Source organism: Phyllostomus hastatus, unplaced genomic scaffold (genome assembly GCF_019186645.2).
Source record: "Phyllostomus hastatus isolate PE091 unplaced genomic scaffold, TTU_PhHast_1.1 phas_contig_209, whole genome shotgun sequence".
In the NCBI taxonomy this organism is placed as follows: domain Eukaryota; kingdom Metazoa; phylum Chordata; class Mammalia; order Chiroptera; family Phyllostomidae; genus Phyllostomus; species Phyllostomus hastatus.
The window spans coordinates 3,286,261-3,307,362 of record NW_025333735.1 but is presented as its reverse complement, the minus strand read 5'-3'; the positions used below and the strand labels follow the sequence as shown (position 1 = coordinate 3,307,362).

The 21,102-nt window shown below is 41.7% G+C and overlaps 1 protein-coding gene across 2 annotated transcripts in view; it reads right to left on the bottom strand.

The window, feature by feature from the left end:
- The window catches only part of DDAH1 (dimethylarginine dimethylaminohydrolase 1), a 139,173-nt gene that overhangs the window by 14,516 nt on the left and 103,555 nt on the right, over window positions 1–21,102 (bottom strand). For both annotated transcript variants that reach the window (XM_045835526.1, XM_045835528.1), the window contains 2 exons: window positions 19,631–19,704; window positions 18,716–18,835 (listed from right to left, as the gene is read on the bottom strand). In XM_045835526.1, the coding sequence (XP_045691482.1) occupies window positions 18,716–18,835; window positions 19,631–19,704 (194 nt within the window). The remainder of the gene's footprint in view (window positions 1–18,715; window positions 18,836–19,630; window positions 19,705–21,102) is intronic.

Genomic DNA, 21,102 nt, shown 5'->3' with positions numbered 1-21,102 from the left:
GTCATCATCAAACATTAATTCTGGGTATTGGGGGCTTGGCGATCTTTCAGGTCTCCTGGGGGCATTTACTAGCAAGAAATACCTGCAGCACTTATTGAGCTATTTTTTACTTATTGATGGTTCACTTATTTTTCATTCATTCCTCAAAACAATCTATTCTTACAGATGAGAAAGTCCAGGTCCAGAGAAATTCAATTATTTGTTCAAGGTCACACATTAAGGCAGTAAATCCCGAATTTGATGTCTAGGTACATCAGCCTCCAAATGCCCGCCTCTTCATGTCACCCCAAACTACCACGTTGCTAATATCCCTTGAGATACTAGACTCTCGGCTCATGAACTAGCAGCCTGTGGGCTAATTTTTCCTATACATACAATTTATTTAACATACACACATTGTTTTTTTAAAGTTTGCATTTAATTAATTAATGAGAGAGAGAGAGAGCGGAGAGAGAGATTTGTCATTCTACTTATTTATGTTTTCATTACCTGATTCGTGTATGTGCCCTGACTGGAGATTAAACCCTTAACCTTGGTGTGTTAGGACAATGCTCTAACCAACTGAGCTACCCTGGCCAGGACCTAGAGTTTGCATATAATTTCAGAGAAGACCTGGTTTCTGAAGCCACCTGAGTTTGCTGCTGGACTACATGGGTTAGCTTCCTCAAAGCTAGCTATTATGTCCTTTAAGGAGATGAAAGAGGAGCAAATTCACTGGGAATGGAAAGAGACAGTGGGTGACAATGCATTATTGTCTCTTGAGCAGTGGAGGGGCAGGCTCCAAGGTGAGAGAGGAGAAATGGCCAAACACCCTCACAGTGATGTCCAGGACCTGCCTTGTTCACTCGGAGCCACTGCTGGTGGATGGATGCTTGTTCTCTGCATGAACAAATGATTCCTTGGCTCTCTCATCAGTAGGGCATGCATTTAAAGTTTTTTTTTTTTTTTTTTGCAATTGTGATTGCTTCGTATTGAGTCATTCAAAATCCTCCTCTTGGTCTGCATGGCCATTTGTGAAAGGATTAGGGAACAGTCTGTACTCACGTTAAGACCATTCTTTTTTTTTTTTTTTCTGGAACAAGATGAAGAAAATCATCATAGAGGCCTCCAGTTACATCACTCTACCTAACTGCTCTGTCGGCCCAGGTGGATAAGAAAAACATCTTCAGCACATGTTCGGTGCCCTGAGATCCTCAGTTCCAGGCTGGTAAATGTGGGGGGAAATATAAGCATAATATACCCACATAAGTTTATTATAAATCTTACTAATAGAAAGGGTGGGTAGCATACAATTTATAAATGATAATATAATGTTCAAAATTCTTAACTATAAATTTTATATTGCCAGCTGATTCTCACAGAAAGCTTTTTTGTGTGTTTTCAGAGCCCGTGTATCTGAAGCCAACCTACTGTGGCAACGGACAAACCAGTGTAGTTTCAACATTGCTGTTGACTAATATTTTTTACACCAGTGAGACAAGTGGAACAATGAAGATATACATTTGAATTTTGCTTGTTTGGCAATGATGTGAGTGACTGCTTTAAAACATAATAGTTTTTAAATATTGGAAAACTATTTCCTTATTTTTTTCCCTCCATGTAATGGCTACACACATCCCTCACTTTTAAGTTTAATTTGCAGGTTTAAAATTTTCTCCATCAGTTTATCATGTCTAGACAATCAGTAAAATGATAAAGTCCTATAGCATTTGCTGATTTCTGTGATGAAATATTCCCACCATGGCCAAATTCAAGTTACCAGCACAACATTCTTGAATATGGAGTTGGGAAGAGATGTGCACCATCACATGCTGTTACCATTACACATATGCAACAGATGGGAAGAAGCTTAAGAGCACAAATAATGGTAAAATATAACATACTTAGGAAATAATGAGCTTTAAATATTTGTAACCTTTTTCATATAATTTATTTAACTGTAAGTTCACATAATTTAATTTTTAATAATGACTGTATTTAACAATGAGCTGGCAAAATTCCTGAAAATTTGGCAATTGGTCCTTATAAGCTGGCAGAAGCTGGCTTCAGCAAACCACTGCATACACAGATTTTGTGGTTTTACGATACTTGGTTCCTGGAGTTCAGTGTAAGTTGGCCTTACATAGGAAATTACTTTAAGTCGCCCTCCACACTCTGTTAATGCCATGGAGAATGCTAGCTTTAAAATTTGGCTCTTGTAACCTTTGCTTCCTTATAGGCAGACAATATTTGAGGAGTAACCTTCAACAAGTTTATGAAATACACTGATGGTGCGAGGTACCATGAACCTAGGAAGGAGTGATGGCAACTGGATTTGCTAAACAGGCGCCTAAATTAGTTGAAGCCCTAAAACATACAAGAGAAGATGATTGGGTTCCCTCTCGACATGGACTGATTGAAGCTTAAAGTCTGATGGTCTCGTGGGTAAACAAGGAAATGAGCAACACGAATCATCGCTTCCCCCTCTCCAGCATCCCTTCCTTCCATTTCTGGTGGTTGTTTTGCTATACTTCATGATGTTTTGTAAGCCGCTGTTACAAAAAGAGGTGAGGTATGATTATATAATTTCAAACAGTTCTTCTAAAAACATGTTTTTAAACTAGGAACAAAAATAAAAATTATAAACAAAATTATAAGCTTCATGTAGAAGATTCAAATATGAAAAGTTAAAGTTCCTGCTGGAGTTAATGCAGCTGGGTACCTTTGTCAAAACTTATTGAATTGTACTTTTAAAATTTGTAAATTGTATTGCATAAAAATTATATTTCGATAAAGCTAATTTAAAAAGTGGAAGTCCTCTTTCGTCACTACTCTGTCCCATCTTTCTCTTCTCTCTTCGCTCTTTCCCTGAGGGTAACCATAGGGAAAAAAAGTTTGATATGGGTCTTTCAGATCTTTTTTCCCACATGTACACACTGGAAACAAAACTTGTTTACCCCTCCACTGAATGGGGTGGGGAACAGCAACATGCCTCCCTGTCAGAGTTCCCAAACTCTGCTTCTCTCTCAGGCTGCTCACAAAAGCCTCTGGAGGCTCTGCACCCACACAGGCAGTTCCATGTGGCTTTGTTACTCACTCAATCTCTGTGATTACTTCACATTCATGAAAATTTTGCTCATGTATACTAAATAGTTCCAATGCCTGAAAATAATGTGTTACACAAAAATCCAATAAGTATTGGGACTGTATATAGTTATATAATTCCCTGCTATTGAAAAACACTCTTGCTGGTAGGGGCTCTGTGATTTTCCTCAGTCACTGCTACCCCTGAAAGCATCAGGGAGAGCATCTTACTCTGATGTGCTCAGAAATGGAAATTTCTGTGAAACAAGGTTGACAGATCTTCATATTTTAGGATGGGGTTTCTTACGCTCAGCACCATTGATATTTTGGGTTACATAAGCCTTTGTTTTGGGGGCCATCCTGTGCTTTGCAGGGTACTTAGCAGCATCCCTGGTCTCTACCTGCTCCATGCCAGTAGCCTCTATTCCCCCCACCCCCCCACCACCATATCTCCCACATTGTGACAAAAGTATTTCTGGTCTTGCCAAATGCCCCTCGGGGACAGAGTTGCCTCTGGTTAAGAACCACTGACTTTAGGAGAAAGCCACAAAATGCATTCATATTTTAGGAGAAGAGTTGATACCTACGGGAAATAGGGGGGAAAAAAACAGAAAAAGAAAGAGAAAGAAATTAAGCTTCCCAATAAAGATACTGTTTACTCTTCTATACTTCTTCTGAATTAGTGAGATCTTGGAAGAGAAATAGACTGGTGTTTAAGAAACAGCTGTTGTCCCCACATAGTTCTTACGAGAAACCAAAATCCCCTGTAAGTGACTGCAACTAAACCATGGCTAATGAAGAACAGCCATCCCCACCTCACCTACTCTTATGTGCATTTCAAGTTTTACATTTCTGAAATGGGGAAGCGAAATCTTGGTTTCCGACTGGATGCGGCCTTTGTTAGTGTCATCCAGGGAATGTTGATCAAGTACTCTGAGCACCAGGGAAGTGATGTCATTTTATAGAAAACTAAAAATTATATGTTTGAGAACTAGGCAGGGATTTGGAAATTATCTTGCCCACTTCTTTTTTATAGCAGCTCAGAGAGATGAAAAATTAAGTGATTTACCTAAAATCATGAAAAGGTAGTGAACTGTATATGAGGACGAATCTCAGATGACTCAGTTCAGACCTTTTCTATTGGTCTTGGTTTGGTGGAGAGAATTTAAGAGAAACACAGAGGAACAACATCAGCTCTTCCCTAGCCCCCTCTTTCACTCCAAAGTTAAGGGGTCCCTCTTCTCCTAAAGTTCAAATAAGATTGTCTTGCGCTTCTATTCCTTGATTTACGGGATGTCTTGGCCAGTGCCTCTCAACCCTAGCTATGAATTAGAATAATCTGGGGAGCTTTCAAAAAAGAAAACAACACATTTCTGAGCCCCAATTACAGACATTTTTTTATTTATTTGGTCCAGAGTGGGGCAAAACACTGGTATTTCTTTTTAAGCTCTCTCCTCACCCAGGGGACTCAAATGTGTAGACGAGATTGAGAACCACTACCCTGTGCTCTCTCCATAGTTTCTACCCATTTGGGGGATAGACAGCAGGAGGAGGAAAGGAAACAGTTTATGTTCTCATGTTGTCTCTGGCCCTAGCTCCCACTGAATTAGGTTCCTTTAGAGACAATTGTGTTTCAGGTGCTATCCTTCTTTCAGACCACGCCAACATACCCAGGAGCCTCAGTTATTCCTTGATTGTCCAACCCCACCAAAACCCCTATTCACACAGGATAATAAACTTTTCTCAAGTTTGGCAGCTGGAGTACTGCAGTTATAGAAACACAGAACATGAAACACTGGTGTGTTCAAAGATTTGACAACTCTGCTTCGTGGTTCAGACCTCTCCCCACTCCCCTTTCTCTCCCCTTTTCCTATCTCCACATTCCTGTTGCTGCTGACAGAGGGCATTTCTGCTTTCTCTTCTGCTGCACTGTCTCCCACTGACCCCAAGCCCTCAAGGGTCTCACCTTTGCCCCAGAGGACCCATCTTTTCCTAAACAAAGACAATTCTCCACCTAACAGGGATTGAGGGTTTAGCTCTTCCAAGGGTCTAGTGGACATTGTGGCTGCTTCCCTCACAACAGTTCCGCGGTTTCTCAGTAACCACCCCAATTTTCATCTGTATCCCCACACCTCTCTGTGCAGCCCACATAACTGGGGAGAAGCTCAGTCCTGACTCCAGGACTGAGGCTCTAGGCTAGAAGATCCTTCCTTGATTCACAGTACCCGTGGTGTCTCAGTAATATAGTCATGGGCAAAAACCAAACAAAACCCCAACCTAAACAAATAAACTAAGCCCCCCCAACCAGCCCCCGCCCCCGACCCCTACAATCTAACACTTTTATTTATTAAGCAGTCGGGTCCACACAACCGAATAGCAGAATTGTCTGTGCTACCTGACAGGCACATCCGTTCTCTCTGAACACTTAAAACATGCTGTAGTGGCCCCGGAGTTTGCTGTGGTGCCCCATGGGCCTCAGGGAGGTCAGGGGGCTGTCGCTCTGGAGGAGTCCACCCCTGGCTTGGAGCCAGTGGTTCGGGAATGGGCAGATGACAGCGCCTGACTAATAAGAATGGATGAGATCTGAAAGAAGCTTCCTTACTTTTCTGAAGGACTGTTGCCCCCCTCCCCGAATGTGGGTGAGGAAGCATGTAGCCAGAAGCTTCTGGCAGTCACTGTACTCCCCTGAACAGGAGCCAGCTTCATAATGAAGCTCATCTGTGAAAGAAGAGAGACAAATGGATTTGGTTCTTTGATGACATCACTGAGCAGACAGATCAAACCTAAAGTCTGCATTACTTTAGAACTACGTGGACCGATAAATCTCCTTCATTGTTTCGGTCAGCTTGAATTGGGTTTCCTGTTAATGGCTAGGGAAGATAAACAGCCTTTACAAATTAAGACTACATTTGGCTGTTACAGAAACTACCTGTCCCCCACAGAGACTTTAAAAACATTGTTTTTCTCTCATATGAAAGTTTTGAGGTCACAGTGCAGTGCAGTGACTTGACAGGCATCAGGAGACCGGGGTCCTTCTAGCTTTTTGCTCCGCGGTACCTGGGATACAGCCCTTGCCCTCTTGATATGAACCAGCTGTTGGTGCTCCGCCCATCACGTCCTTTTTTTCAAGCAGTGTGATTCAGGAAGGGGAGAAGGCACAACTCCTGTTCATTCCAGGCTTCCTGGGTTTCACATCCAGTGCTGCTACTTTCACTTCATTGAGCAATATTTGCTCTCACTGTCATATCTAAAACAGAGGAAGCTGAGAAATGTAGACCTTATTCCAAGTGCCAATGTGCTCCTTTGAGACTCAAAGTTCAATTCAAAATGAAGAGGAAATGGAAGTTGGAGAAGGCAGCTAGCTGACTGTCATCAATTGATTCAGAGAGTCAATGTATATACATTTGTATATACATTTGTATATACATTTGTGTATACAATGTATATACACATACAATGTATATAAAAATGTATATACATTTTTAACATCATTATTACAGTACCGTATTTTTAGGAGTATAAGATGCACCTAAGTTTTAGAGGAGGAAAACTTGGTAAAATATTTAATAACCTGTGACCCGTTCCACTGCTGCCCCTCCCCCCTCCTGCCACAGCGAGCCAGGTAAGCTACATTTGGACTATAAGACGCATCCCCCTTTCCTCCCAAATTTGGGGGAAAAGTGCATCTTACAGTCCGAAAAACACAGTACATATTTTGACCTTTGCTCCTTTAGGCAACTGTCATACTGTTTGAACTCAGTTGAGTCAAGGTATCCAAGTCATCCCAGAAGGACAGATGATTAGAGGAAAGCTTCCAGGGAGGCAGAGTCCCGCCACCAGCCCTTTGTGCAGTGCTTTGCAGCAGTGCTCAGCATGTGGTAGGGGCTCAATTCCCACCTGAAGCCCTGGGTATGAAACCTAGGAAGCCTGGATTTGAAAGGCAGTTGTGCCTTCTCCTGTCCTGAATCATGCTGCTTGAATGTTAAATGAATGAGTGATCTCTTACAGTGCATCTCAGCATTTCATTAACTCCGAACATCCTCCTAAAATCTCCTGATACAATTTCCTAGAACACACACTTACTGAGAGCTCAACCTTCAGTGAAGAGCAGAGAAGAGCTGTCAACCAGCAGCACTTATGCCGCGCTCCTCTGTGCCGTCAACACTGGCCCCTCCATGTTGGACTTTCATTAGCTCTGGCTGCTCTCAAAAGGCCCTTCTCAAATTCTCTGTAATAAGCTCAGGAATGGGACCAGGCAAACTTCTGATAGAAAGAGAGATCTGGGTTTCCTTCCTCCTTCCACTATTCATCCTGCTTGAAGAATTTAGTATCATGTTTGTTTTCAAGCCACAGGACTTCAAAGTTAGGAAGGAACACTGTCTTTTAAAGAAAAATCCTCACCTCAGGGTATGCTTTTATTGATTTTTTTTTTTTAGACAGCCAGAGGAAGGGACAGAGAGAGACAGACAGAAAACATTGATTTGAGAGAGAAACATTGAGTGGTTGCCTCCTGTATGCTCCCCGACCGGGGACCAAACCCACAACCTAGATTTGTGTCCTGAGCGGGAATCAAACCTATGACCTTTTGGTGAACAGGTTGATGTTCCAACCAAGTAAGCCGCCCAGCCACGGCAGGAACTCAGACCTTTCTGTTCAAGTCTGAGGATGTATGTGCCTAATGAGAATTAGAGCAATAAGCACTTACTGCAGAAAGGCTGTATTTTAATATACAAATATTATCAACAGAGAGAAAGGCACTAGATGGAACACATGATAAATAACTTTTATTCTGTAAGCATTTCCCTAACAAGACACAGCATTTTAAAGAATAATTAGCTCTTCATAAGTATTTGTATTTCAATAATCTAGTAGAGTCCCGCACGGTTTTCTTTTACATAAGAGCTATTTCTTTGAAGTGTCAGATATTTTACTCGACATGATATTATTGAGTAAATTATTGACTGAATGATATTAGGTGGCATTTTCTGTTCAAGGTCATAATTTACTTTTGGGAATGAATGTTATTCCCCTGCCCTCAAATGCTAGTGTAGGGACTGAGCCGGCGTGTCTCATAGCGCGGTCTGTGGAGCATCACCTCCTTCCGAATCACACAGTGCTCCAGGCTCTGTCCCAGCCCTGCCGACACACAGAGTCTCATGCTGAACCCTGGGAATGTGATGTGCATTTCAAATGTGCACCCTATGTTATTCTTGAGTACACTGAAGTTTGAAACCACTAACTTAGACTTTTCAAGTTAAATAAACATGATTTTCACACCTCACAGGTATTTCTGCTACTGATATTACAACTCCCAGTAGCGAACCTATATGCTAACCTCTTATCACTTGCCCAGGTATAGATGAAAAAGAAATGGTTGACTAGAAAATGCATAAAATGTAATAGAGTTAACACCTTTAATATAACTTCTAAATTTTATTTTAAACTCTGAGCCATGAGTCATCTCTAGATACGTGGTCACAGCTTTGAACTTGGACTCACTTCGGAAGAAGATAAAAGGGGATAGCTGTTGCAACCTGTCTCCAAAGCTGACTTTCACATTTCACACAGATAGTGTTTGAGTAACACTGCGCCCCAACCACAGGGTCCGGTGACTAAGCACATAAAAAATAGGTGTGCAAAGATTCTTAAAGGTTGCTGGATCCATATGACATTTTGAAAGATGAAAACAAGTGCTTATTGAGTATGGCGATACTCGTGGAAGGGTTTTGCAGGGAAGTAGTGGCAAATCCACTCTGTTTCTCTTGCATGCCATTATTTCTAAGGATGGTCCAAATCCCATATTGTATCAGGTAGTGTGGATGTTTTCCCTAGAGGCTGGAGAATAATTCACAATTAAAATATCACTTCTAATTTAGTGTCTATACTTTACCATATCCTTTATTAACCTTCAGCCAAGCAATGGGATACTCATCAACAACTAAGGTATTTAATACATGTGATTTCTGCGGCAAAACAGTAACCCAAAACTCAGCCATCCTCCCTCCAGCTCAACTGACACATTTCCTAATCCCTTCAACATCCTGGGCGCTGGTGTTGGCAGGGTGGAGAGTGTCACACCAGCCGTCCTGCGATGTGCAATTTCAGCCCATGAGGCAGAAATCATCCCGGATTTGTTCTTTTTTTTTTGTGCTCTTTTGCCAACTCAATTTGACCAAGAAACAACGGGACGCTGCTGGAGATGAAGTGCGCACAAATGTTGAAGTGATTTTTTCTTTTTGGTATGCCCTTAGAGTGAGTAGATGAAGATAATAACAAATAAATGGGAAAGGGTAAAGGACAGAGACTCCGAATGCAGACGAGCCACTGACTGCTGCCAATGGAAACTGAAGGGGGAGCCAGCCTCGTTAGTGCCGCACGGCTTAGCGTGTGGAAGTCTCCCAGAGCTGCTGTCAGCTGGATGTGTCTGAGTATAGCTCAATTCCCAAAATACGAACCTAGGTCACTGAAATCCTTCTGCCCACTGATTTCCTATGATTTGTTCCTGTGGAGATGAGGTGAAAGGGAGAGTTTGAACTCTTCTGAACATTCCACCAAAGGTACCCCGTATGGTAGTCATTTCTGAGGTCATTTCCTTCATCATTGTCCCCCAGGGCCTAGTACAGTGCCTGGTATACAACAAGGGTCCTACAAAAATATGTCGAAGTGTGGCTCTGCTCCCTTTTTCTCCCTTGTTCCCTCAAGGCCATCAGTCACAATGTTTTGCTACTTCTCTAAGTAGTCCTCACCTTGCATGGCCCTTTCCATGGTCACAGCTACTTTCCTAGTCCAAATCCTTCTTGCCTTTATTTATGGACTGCGTGATTGTATCTGACTAGTTTTATCACTCCTAATCCTTCTCCTGTTAAATCATTATAGGCATTAGGCCAAACAGATCTTTCTGAAGGATCTGAAGCTTTATACCTCTGCTGAAACTCTGAGTGGCTCCCCACAGCCTGCAGATAAAACACCCATGTCTTCACCTTTGGGCCAGGATCAACTTATCCAGCCCTTAAATATCTTTCTTTCCCCACATACACCCCGTGTCTAGCCATCGTGTTTCTTTTAAACCCCATCTGAGGATACGTTTATTGATTTTTTAGAGAGAGAGGAAGGGGATGGGGACAGAGAGAGAAACATTGATCCGTTGCCTCCTGTATGTGCCCTGACTGGGGATCGAACCGCAGCCTTTTGGTGTGTGGGATGATGGTCCAGCCCACTGAGCCACACTGGTCAGGGCTAGCTGTTGTGTTTTGCTCATAGAATAGCTGTTCTCCTCGTTGTCCTGTTTGCATTGATCTCTCCTCCTCTGTGCCCATCTATGGCTTGCTGCTTATTCAGGTCCACTCAGCCTTTGCTTCCTGCCTCTGTGATCACTCCCTCCTTCGGACTCTCATCCTCTACTAGGATCCTGTACCATTTGTAGTCATTGACACTGTGACATTATTTATCTTTTAATGTCCCATCCTGTTTATCCTGCTAAGCTGAAGGGGCATTGAGGACAGAGACTGTTTCTTAGGACAGATCTTTTATGGAGTTGCTGCTCAGTAAAGATTAATGTGTCATGCTCAAACAGCCCAAGCTTCAAGCTCAACTGTGATCTCTTTTCAATTGCTTTTAAAAAGTCTTCTTGCTGAAGAGGCAGTAATAAAGGGTTTCGGAAACCTTACCTCTTTTTCCTATCAGAATTTTATGTGGGAATTAGAAAATGATGTCATGTGTTAGATAACCAGTTTAATAGTTATATATGTCACTGAAGCCTCCTCAAAGAAAAATGGAAGTAGCTAGGTAGTAGTCATCTGTAGCTGTCTGTCCTCAGACAGGCATGGTGATGATCAGTGAGCATGTCTTCCATCACCCTCGGCCCCTGAGAGGGTGCTATCGTGGTGGTCAAGAGTCTGCAGTGGACCCACTTTGGAACTATCCTTATCACTGGTGCTTTATATTAAAATTAAATGGCTGCTGCCTTTTGCCAAGTGCTTGTTCACCCTTGTGTTCAAGACACAGTCTTTTCACCTTGACTGCATGCCATGAAATTTCCAATGGACAGGAATGAAGCTCTCATTCCCTAGTGAGGCTGATTCAACTTTGTTTTTCCAGGACGAGACTGAGTACAGGAGGCAGGGGTCACACAGGGAGAGCTGGAGGCAGAGCCAGAAAGACAGCCCGTGAATTTGGATCCTAAATTCTCTGCTTTGCCCTCTTAGCCATTTTGGCCCTCTAGACAATTGTGCTTCTTTAGTAGAATCAACATGTGATTATTTTTAAAAATAAGTTCTTCTCTAGTATCAGTAATAGCATGCTGTGTAACCACTTTTTTTCCTCTGGCACAGATCTTCACACATTAAGATCAGGTCATGCTAGATTTCTCTCTCTCTCCTCTCTGTTTGTGTTGGGGAAGGGGATATGGAAACCTGAGCCAAATGCAAATATCCTGTTCTCAGAAAATGATAGCATTAGCAATTTTTGGTAACTAAGAATATTTTAATAAGGAATATTCGCATGCCCAATTACTGAATGATGGCGTCCAAGTTATTACTCAGTTAGGTATTATATTTTAAGCTTAAGCAATGCTGAACTCTAAGCTGCAAAAAGGTAAGGAGTGTCTAGCTTTTTATGGCTTTAATTTGGATCCTTTCTTTACTTTTACTGCTGCTCAGAATGTTATTTTGTACCTGTGGATGACACAAGGCCCAATCCTAAACCTGAGGAGCTTGGGGGGGTGGGGGCTGAATGGTGGCCGTACAAACTCAAGACTGAAAGTAACGGCACAGGATGGCCTGAACATAAAACTCCTAACTAGGCCTCTCCCTTCCTTGACAAAGGTCAATCTCTACCTTAAATGAGCCTGTCTATTGTCTCCTTCAAGATAACATACCTGTGAAATGTCATCTTCTTTTCCAGACTCAGGACACACCCACCACACCAGAGCAGGAAACCGTGGAAGGCCTCATTGTTATCTTTCCCCCCACATCCCATCTCTCTGTTCTGGAAATGTTAATTATTAACTATCTTGTACCTGCCAATGTAAGAGAAGTATGTGTTTCTTTGTTTTACTTTTTATCCAATCTCAGAGATTTCCCTGCTTTGCTTTCTCCCGCCCCCTAATCTACCACCAATGGACTTCACATAAGTCCGCTCACATCACCTACTTTGCTTCTAACATATAAAATAAGATGCAAAACTGCCATTCTCTGGAGCATTTTCACAATCCATTGAGATTTTGTTTCCTGGCAATTGTCAGTATGGCTCAAATTAACTGATAGAAATTCTCTATAGGTTAGGATGTTTCTTTTGCCATACCTATAGTGCACCGTGGTCGGTTTCTTTGGGGTACACTACTCGGGATTCTGGGCCAGATGCTTTTGGAAGTCGTGGGAGTCCTTGAAGGCAGTGGCTCTCAACTTAGACTGCACACCAGAATCACCGGTGGAGCTTTTAAAAAATGAGGCTGCTTGGGCTCCACCCTAGACCCAGGGCATCAGGATTTTCTGACAGAGCCCCAGGGCAGGGTGTTTTCAGAAGTTCCCTGGGTGATTTTAAACTTCACCTCTCCTTAGGAACCACTAATTTAAGGTCGCTTAGAGACTTTCCCTTTCGTAAGCAAGAGTCTGAGATCAAAAGGCCCCTTAAAGGCCATTTGCTCAACCGCCCAACAGATGCTGGAGTTCCTCCTGCAACACCCCAGAGTCTGTCGAATACTTTTTGGTGTCCCATCACATAACAGACAAAATAAACAGCACTTTAAAAATTAAATAATTTCATCCATTTTCCCCCTCTGACATTTTTCTTGTAAGCTCAAGGGAAAAAATAACGTTATTGTTCCCTTTCTCCTACTTGGCCAATTTTGCCTTCTTCCTGCCTTGAGGCTAGGGCTGAAGTTCAGCATGGTTGTTTTGGTCTCACAGCTTCAGGTTATTTATGGCCCTATTATGCCAAAGCGTTTTGCTTTGGCCCCCCCAGTCCTGCTGGCAGACAGCTCTGGGAATAGTGTCAGATAAGGCAAGGGCTGCCAGGAAAAGGAGCATAAACACTTGTTACAAACTCAAAGGTTATTTAGTTTTATGTTAATTTTTAAATTCAGACATGGTAGTTTCCTTTTTTAATCATTGTTTTGTGGGTCTGGTGACTACAACTGGAACAGACAACCAGATAATGAGACTAAATTAAACCCACAATGGGATTGGCGGTGTGCCGTTCTCAGTGGAGACCCAAGGCGGGGAACCACGTGGCTGCGCAGCACGATTCCCTGCGACAACGGCTAAAAATTCAAAGTCTTTATTTTTCCATTTCATTCACCCTGTTGATACCAGTTAACTCACATTCCACCTTTCGACTTTTGCTATTGCCGTTCCAGTTGTCATTAAAGGAAATTCCAGGCAATGAAATAACATACAAAATCAAAACACACTGAGGGTTTTTCCATTTTCATTTTTTATATGACCACCTATAAAATAACATGGACATTTTTGGACATAAAACCAATGCTGAAGTTGAGTCAAAACGAGAGGAAGCACTGTCTGAGTGACCTCTATTATGTAGTCATTCAAAAGAAAAACACACCGTGTACTGTGCAATTTAAACTAGTTGCAAAGCAGCCCATGACCTCATTTAAAGAATCTTACAAAAGCTGGCTAGTTATTTCAGGAAGTAGATAAGAAGTCTAAAAGACACTTCCACCAAGATGCATTATGAGCATTTTAATTAAAAATGACGTCTGTTAGAATTTTACTTACTGTATTTCAGCTCCATTTACCTGACCGAGAGACAAAAAATGGAGTGGTGATCCCATAATTCTTTTCTTACCATGTCCTTTTAGTATTTCTATGAAAAGCATTTTAAAATAATCATTGCTTGTGATACAAAATAATAGAATTATTAATAAAAGAAAGGCCACTAAATTAAACTGCCAGGGCCAAAAGGAGAAAATAACTGGTCTCCAGCATGGGGTTGGGCCAGTGAGAATGCTCCTCGCAAGGCCTGGCCAGCAGGTGGCACAGCCCCCCAGCCTGTCAGTACCACTGCCCCTTGAACTCCACCTGGGAGCCCGGGTAGGTCAGCAGTTTCTTCATCTGATTAGTTTCAGGAAAGTTTTAGTTAAGAGTCCCTCCCTTTTTACTTCCTTGCCTCCCTCCCTTTGTCCTTCCTTCCTTTCTTCTCTACCCTGACCCCCACCCCCACCCCTGCCCTTAATTTACTGGAGGGATGACTGCTTTCAAGGAGATTGAATTAGAAATCATTACTGTGAGTCTCTCCCAAGGGCAGGAATTACAACCTATCCTCCTGTGACAGAGAGCATGTAATTAATCCAGGTTCCTGGAAACAAAGTCGATTTGGAAATGAATCTAGAAAAAGAATGGGTGGCATGCGAGGCAAATCTACTCTTTATCGCGTCATTTTTCCCTCCCGACTTTATTGAGGTATAATTAACAATTACAAAGTGTATATATTTAAGGTGCACAAGGACTGGGGGAGGGGAATGGGGAGATTCTAAACAAGGGGTACAAAGTTTCAGTCTTTTTTACCTTAATAAAAACAGGCTAGTCTGGCAAAGACAGACATCATGTAGATGGGGAAGCAGAGGTTTGAGAGTTAGTTAGACCTTAGCTATTGGAAAATTATTTCTGTAAGTTAATCATAGCCCATTTCCAACAGTCTAATACATGTATTCCCCCCCTAAGCTTTAAAAGTTAAGGTAGAACATACAAAGTGGCCGTTTGGACCACAACTTTCTCCTTCCTTCTTCAAGTAACCACTATTCTGACAGCTAACAGCATAGAATAGTTTTGTCTCTTGTTTAAATAAATGAAATATTAGAATATGTGTTTTTTGAGATTGACTTCTTTTGCTCAAATTATGTTTGTGAGCAGTGTTCCAGCTGTGCAGCAACTGGAGTTTTCTCATGTCTTGAGAAGGCAAACATTTCTTCTGGAAGAAATACAAGACACATGTATGCCTGGGCATGAATTAATCGTACACTATTTTCTTTTATAGCTGCAGAGGGATGTTGAAGGTGGTAGTTGCCCAAGGTCATGAAGGGAATAATGGAAAGTCTGGGAGGAAAACTATAGAAAAGGCACATTGCTCGAAAGACTAATTTTGCTTAGATAATAGTATTTGTAAGATAAGAATCGATGTCAAATATCTTTAGGAATTTGCGGGTCAATCTAACCTCTAGGACCTTGGTAATATCAACAGTAAAATCCAATAACAATATGTCCTCCTTTCTTCTTTCCCTATATTAAATATAGCCTGTGTTAAATGTGTATTAAATGTACCCTGTATTAAACGTGTTCTGGGCTTTTTAGCACAGAGTTGCTAAAGTCTTCCTGGATGGATGATTTCATTGAAATATTTGATGCATACACTACTAAACCTACTATAACCTTAGACAGGTATGATGATATCTCAATAAGAACCCACTTCATTAGCCAAGAATAAATTGCAAGCCATTACAAAGTATTTTAAAGGCAATAAGAAATGCTTGGGCTCTCAGCTTTGCATAAATATGTAAGACGTGGTTTTCAGATTCTGAAGGAAGCAAGTACTCTGCAAGCAGTGACAGATGTGGAAAGTAATCAAGCTTTCAGTATGTGGTGCAGGAAGGCACAATTCACCTCTGTTTAAATGCCTCACCCTTCAAAGAGATGCCCAAGTGGCTGGAGGCTTCTCCACAGAGGTAAGATTGAGACATCAAGATTTGCAAGGGGAAAACAGACATCTGGGAACAAACCAACATCTTTACTGAGACAGGTCAGATCCTGGATACAAACCAAAAAAACAAAAACAAAAACAAAAACCAAAACCAAACGGGGTGATGAGATGAGGGGAATAGTTGGAGAGAGGAGAGCAGGGAAAAGGGAAAGATTATGTAGAACAAATCCATGGGAAAATAATAGGAAAGGTTTTGAATAGAAAAAGAATGGTGGACAGTTGGAGAGAGGGGACTCAGGGCCCAGGAAATTTGACTCTGAAACCATAAGATCCTATTCAAAATGCTTTATTTAATCAGATCTCAGTATTTTCACTTGTGAAATGGGAAAAGTAAAACCAATATGCTTTCATTACTTGCAGATGATGTATCTGTCTCTATGCATTTATCTTCTTGCCTATCTACATCAGATTTTATCTCTCCAAATTAGTAGTAGGACTTACCTCACTGTCAATTTCATTGATTGTTCTTATACAGGAGCCCAGGCTGTTCTCAAATGAATAAGTGCTGTTCACTAATCTGACTTTCACCAGCCCACCTAGTTCTGACCTGAGAACAGGTTCTCACACAGATCTCATTAGTCCTTGGTTCTGTTTGTCCTCCTGCCCTCATTACAAGGTAAGAGGGCCTTTTTTGATGCTAGGAATATGACAGGTGGGCATCTGCCAGCTCCACGGGCCCATGGTTTAGGGAGCACATTCACTGACAGAAAATACGATCTCCAAAGAATGCCTTTGTGGTCAGGGAGGATCATTTATAGCTTCTGACTCAGAAGGTTTCAAGTATAGAGCGAACATCACTATTAACACTAACTCAAATGAGCTCTACAGGAAAGAGAACTATAAAGTCTTGGCCTTTTTTTAAGGTCATATTGGTTCTCCTTTCTGACTGCAGGGTCTTCCCCCTCTGATTTTTTTCTTTCAAAAGAAATCATGGTCCAACATCCCTGAAGCAATACAGACCTTGCTTTTCAGAGCCTTGTGTGGGTACCCAGACTACTGCTTCATGGATGTAAATTCATCCTCTTCCATACTTTTAAGTCCCTACCTCTTCAGACTTCACCTGCCCCCTCCTGCTGCGTTTCCAGGAGCCCACTGGAAAACCCTTTATTAGTTGGACTAGTTTGTTTACATCTCATGTTTGTCCTTTGCTCAGTCTTCGTTTATACTATGTCCCCACCAGAAACATTCTCTCATTGAATCCCACCATGCCAGAACTTGAAGACCCACAGCTAGTCCTATTTTTTTCCACGAAACTTTCTTTGAATACCTAGCCCTCAAGGAGCTCCCTTCTCTCCTCTGAATAACAGGGCTATTTTATGTAGTATAGTGCTGGTTAACCATATTGGATTACATCTTCGTTTGTACATGTTAGTTTCTCCAGACTATTTGAGTCAGGGATCAGGTCTACCCAGAATGGCAGATAAGGCTACTTTTTCTAATTTGTCTACCAGAGGAGGTTCTCCCTGCTAATGCACACGAAGGCACAGTATAAGCCAGCTTCAGCCCTCTCCTTCCCTTGTAATCAATGTTAGATATGCGCAGACCAACCTAGCTGCCATGGGGAGATACCACAGAGAGTTCCTCAAGAGGAAAAATAATCTTCCTAGAACCCCATGAATGATACCACTCATCAAATTCTCTCTTTCTAGACACCATCTTTTATATATACTAAAAGTGGACAAAGCCTTCCAGATAAAGCAGAACACAAGGAAGCAAAGAAAAAGCCACCAAATTCAACTTCTGAGTCAGATGGTTCAGCAACACTTGTGAAAAGTCCTAGAAATACAACCAGATTGTATTGTACAGTTTGAGAACAGGAAGACAGAATGGCCAGGTGAGCTGGCCGAAGAAATTGCAGATAATGCAGAGGGGAAAACAGCAACTGGGATGCAGTGATTGCTTCCCACACAAACTGTAGCAAGTCTAGCCCTGAGGTAGAAGAGTAAAGACCTGAAAGGGCAAAGAAATAAACTGTGCACCTTGGGGCACACAGATTTCCTCTCTTGGCCTAAAAGGAGTTTCCGTCTTTGGTCCTTTAGTACGTAAGTCATGTTTATTATTGTGAAGGACCACCTGAGAGGAAGGGGTGGGTAATTGCAACCCACCATTTAGTATTAGCCTTGTTATCTGGGGAGTCACTCGATCTAGTTCTCCTATGCAAAATGGAGATCACACCCCTCTCTTATTCATTTGTTCATTTCTTCATTCATCTATTCACTAGATGTTTACTAAGGTCCTGCTATGGGCTGAGCACAAAGGACCACAAATGGTAAGCAAAACAGACACGGTATTTGCCCTTATGCCAAGTCCAGATCATCTCACGGCGTTGTTAGTTACAGAGAAGAAGGAAAGTGTCTTTGGGCTGTATAGCACCACAATGTGGTGGGTCTTCTTCATTATCAGTGGCTTCCGCTCATGCTCTAGCTGTGCGACCTGGGCAATTCCTATTTTTCCTGGGCTTTCCTATTCTTGTCTGTGAAATGAGAAAAGTTCCTGTCCTAAAACGGAAGTATTCCAAATGCACATGAAGAAGTTGAAGTCTTTAGGTACTTCTGAATCATGGCTCTAAAAGACTGTTATGAAACAGTTCAGATATACAAAGGATAAGACCCCCCCATTGTACCAACTACTTGACATAAGAGGAACATTACAAGGAGACCCACTGAAGGCAGCCTCCTTTTCCCAGGGGGAACAACTGTGATGAGTTTGATGTTTATTTTTCCGAATCATGGCCTTTCTAGGAAGCTTGTTGGTTTTTGTAGGAATGGTACATCACTTAGGTGTTCTTGGTGCTGGATGAATGAGGAGTCCTGACAGTGTCTGTCAGAGAAAGCTCAAGTGCCAGCCTATTCTCTCCCCGCCCACCCAGCAGACAGAATCAGGGAAACCACGGGGAAGATATCACCCGCTGCACTTAGAAGGTACCTAGTTTTGCATTTACCTTGAGGGCCTTCTGCGCAGATTCACTGGATCCAATTGCGATTAGGTTAGGCCCAGCCATGCTGCAGAAACTCTTCAAGTGCAAAGCATCAGTCACTGGGACTGTGGAGACCGCATAGTCCTATGCAAATAATAGAAACAAGCAGTTTGGCATTGCAGAATCCTCCTAAAACATATTCAAACCTGCCTGAGTCATGCTTGCCCCTCTAGAGGCTGCCAGGGGCCTGCATGTCTGGAAGGAAAAGTGGGATTTGTAGGTTTTGGTATTGCCAGGTAAATGAAGACTGCTTCTAAGAAGAAAGTGCAGAGCTGTCTTCCAGATGTGTGATCGTTGAGCTATGGAGTGGGCTCCTCTGAAAGGATGTGTTTAAACATCCTGTGCAAACTAGAGCCTCCCGTCTTCATGGGGAAGAGAGCTTTCTGGGGGTTCTATCCCTTCATAAGCCAACCTGTTAGTGATCAGTAGAGTGAAGGGAACTTGAGAGGATGTACCAGTATGTGCAATACCTAGCACAGTTGCCAGCACATAGTAGGCAACAAAGATCCTACAGATAGGATCAAGGGTGATCCTTGATTCCAATCTGAAAAATCCACATTTTAGGTTAAAGTCAATTGAGTCTCCAGATTTTTTTTTGTCGCTGATTGTGCCCTGAACTTCTGTGGTTATATGCTCATACACTGGGAGAAAACAGATGTCAATGATAACTTTCTTGCAGCTGTGGTAGCCTAATAAAGTCTACGTATTGAGAAACCTGAATGCGATAGCTTCTAAAACATCTAACAAACATACAAATGTTTGGAATTAGTTTGCAAAGCTGGTGACATATAAATACCATTACTCATGACTTAAGGACTCAGTGGGTCTATGAATATTTATTCATGACTCTGTGCCAGGCATACATTATCTTTCACTTACCTTAAAAGTATCAGCCAAGATTTCAGCACCCCGTTGATTTGTCCTTTTGGAAAGACCCACAAAAAATTCTCTGCCTATAACAAATGTCATGGGACATAGTGAGTAGGTGGCACCAATGACAGCACACTATTGCTTTATCTATAAATAATGACCTTAAAGCACCACACAGCTCTTTTGTATGCTGGGGGCAGGTGTGCTTTAACTCTGACCTCGGCTCTTTTTACACGAATCTGATATCAAACCATTACTCTTAGAAACAGGCTTTTTCAAATTCATAGAGATGGGAAATAGAAGAGTGGTTCCCAGGGAGTGGGGGAAGAGCCACTGGAGAGTCAGTATTCGGTGGGGGTGTGGTTTCAGCTGGGGGCAGGGAAAGCGGGCTGGTGGTGGACAGTGGTAACGGCGCCATAGCCACATGAGTGGGGTTAGTGCCTCTGAGCCGGGCACTGGAAAGTAGTTAAGTGGTAGATTTTATGTTGACTGTAGTTTACCACAATAAGAGAATTAAGTTTTTATTTAGGAAACCATAGAATTAAAGACATTAATAATCTGCAATCCGAAATTAAGTAGTAACGATGGCAAGTTAGTAGTGCTTCCTCTTTCTTTTCCTAAAAGCACAATTCTAGACATTCTTAATGAAGCTGGAGTCCTCTTCTGGTGGCAATGAAATAAAGGCTGAAGAAACCATCTGGGCATAAAGTGAGTATAGTGTCAACTGCTTTTCAGGTCTGACTCTGAGAACTGTCTTTAAAAAAACGATACGCATCCATTTATTTCAAACAAAAACATCAAAGATGCCTATCTACAAATAGTAAAGTTTAGGAAAATAAAACTTTCTTTGGTTTTCTGAAATTCCACAATTTTTCTTCTCTGAAAATAAAACACTAGAGAAAAATGGTCTCCTAGTTATAGGCAAACAAACAGTTATAGTGGATAGACTTAGGTAATACATAAGTGTGGGGATTTTTATCTTCCCTTAATTCTTTGAAAAAAGAATTCTACATGAAAGGAGGAAAAAATATTCAAATAGAACTCAGTATATATTTTTTTTTGCCCCAGAAGAGTAGGGTAAAGTATAAGAAGAGTAGCCATGTAGAAAAACTGCTTGATAGATTTTATAAATGCTATTACTTTGATTTTCATGATGTCCTTATAAAAGGGCTAAATAACATATGTTGAATGATGTTATGATAAATTTCAATGACTTGTGCTGTTGGCAGACACAGGAATCTTCAGTGGCAGATTGACATTTTGGGGGTAATGGTATGATTGTGTTGTGCCTTGAGAAAATTCACTACATACAAATGAAAACTTAAGTGCAGCAAAGGTCTTTTACTTGGCAAAAGTATGACTCAGTTTATTAATAAGTTAGCTGCAATGAAAAACAACATTAAATTTCCTTAATTAAGATACAGATAGATTTCCTAAGAACACTAAAACACCAATACAAAAGAACCTTTGCACACCGATGT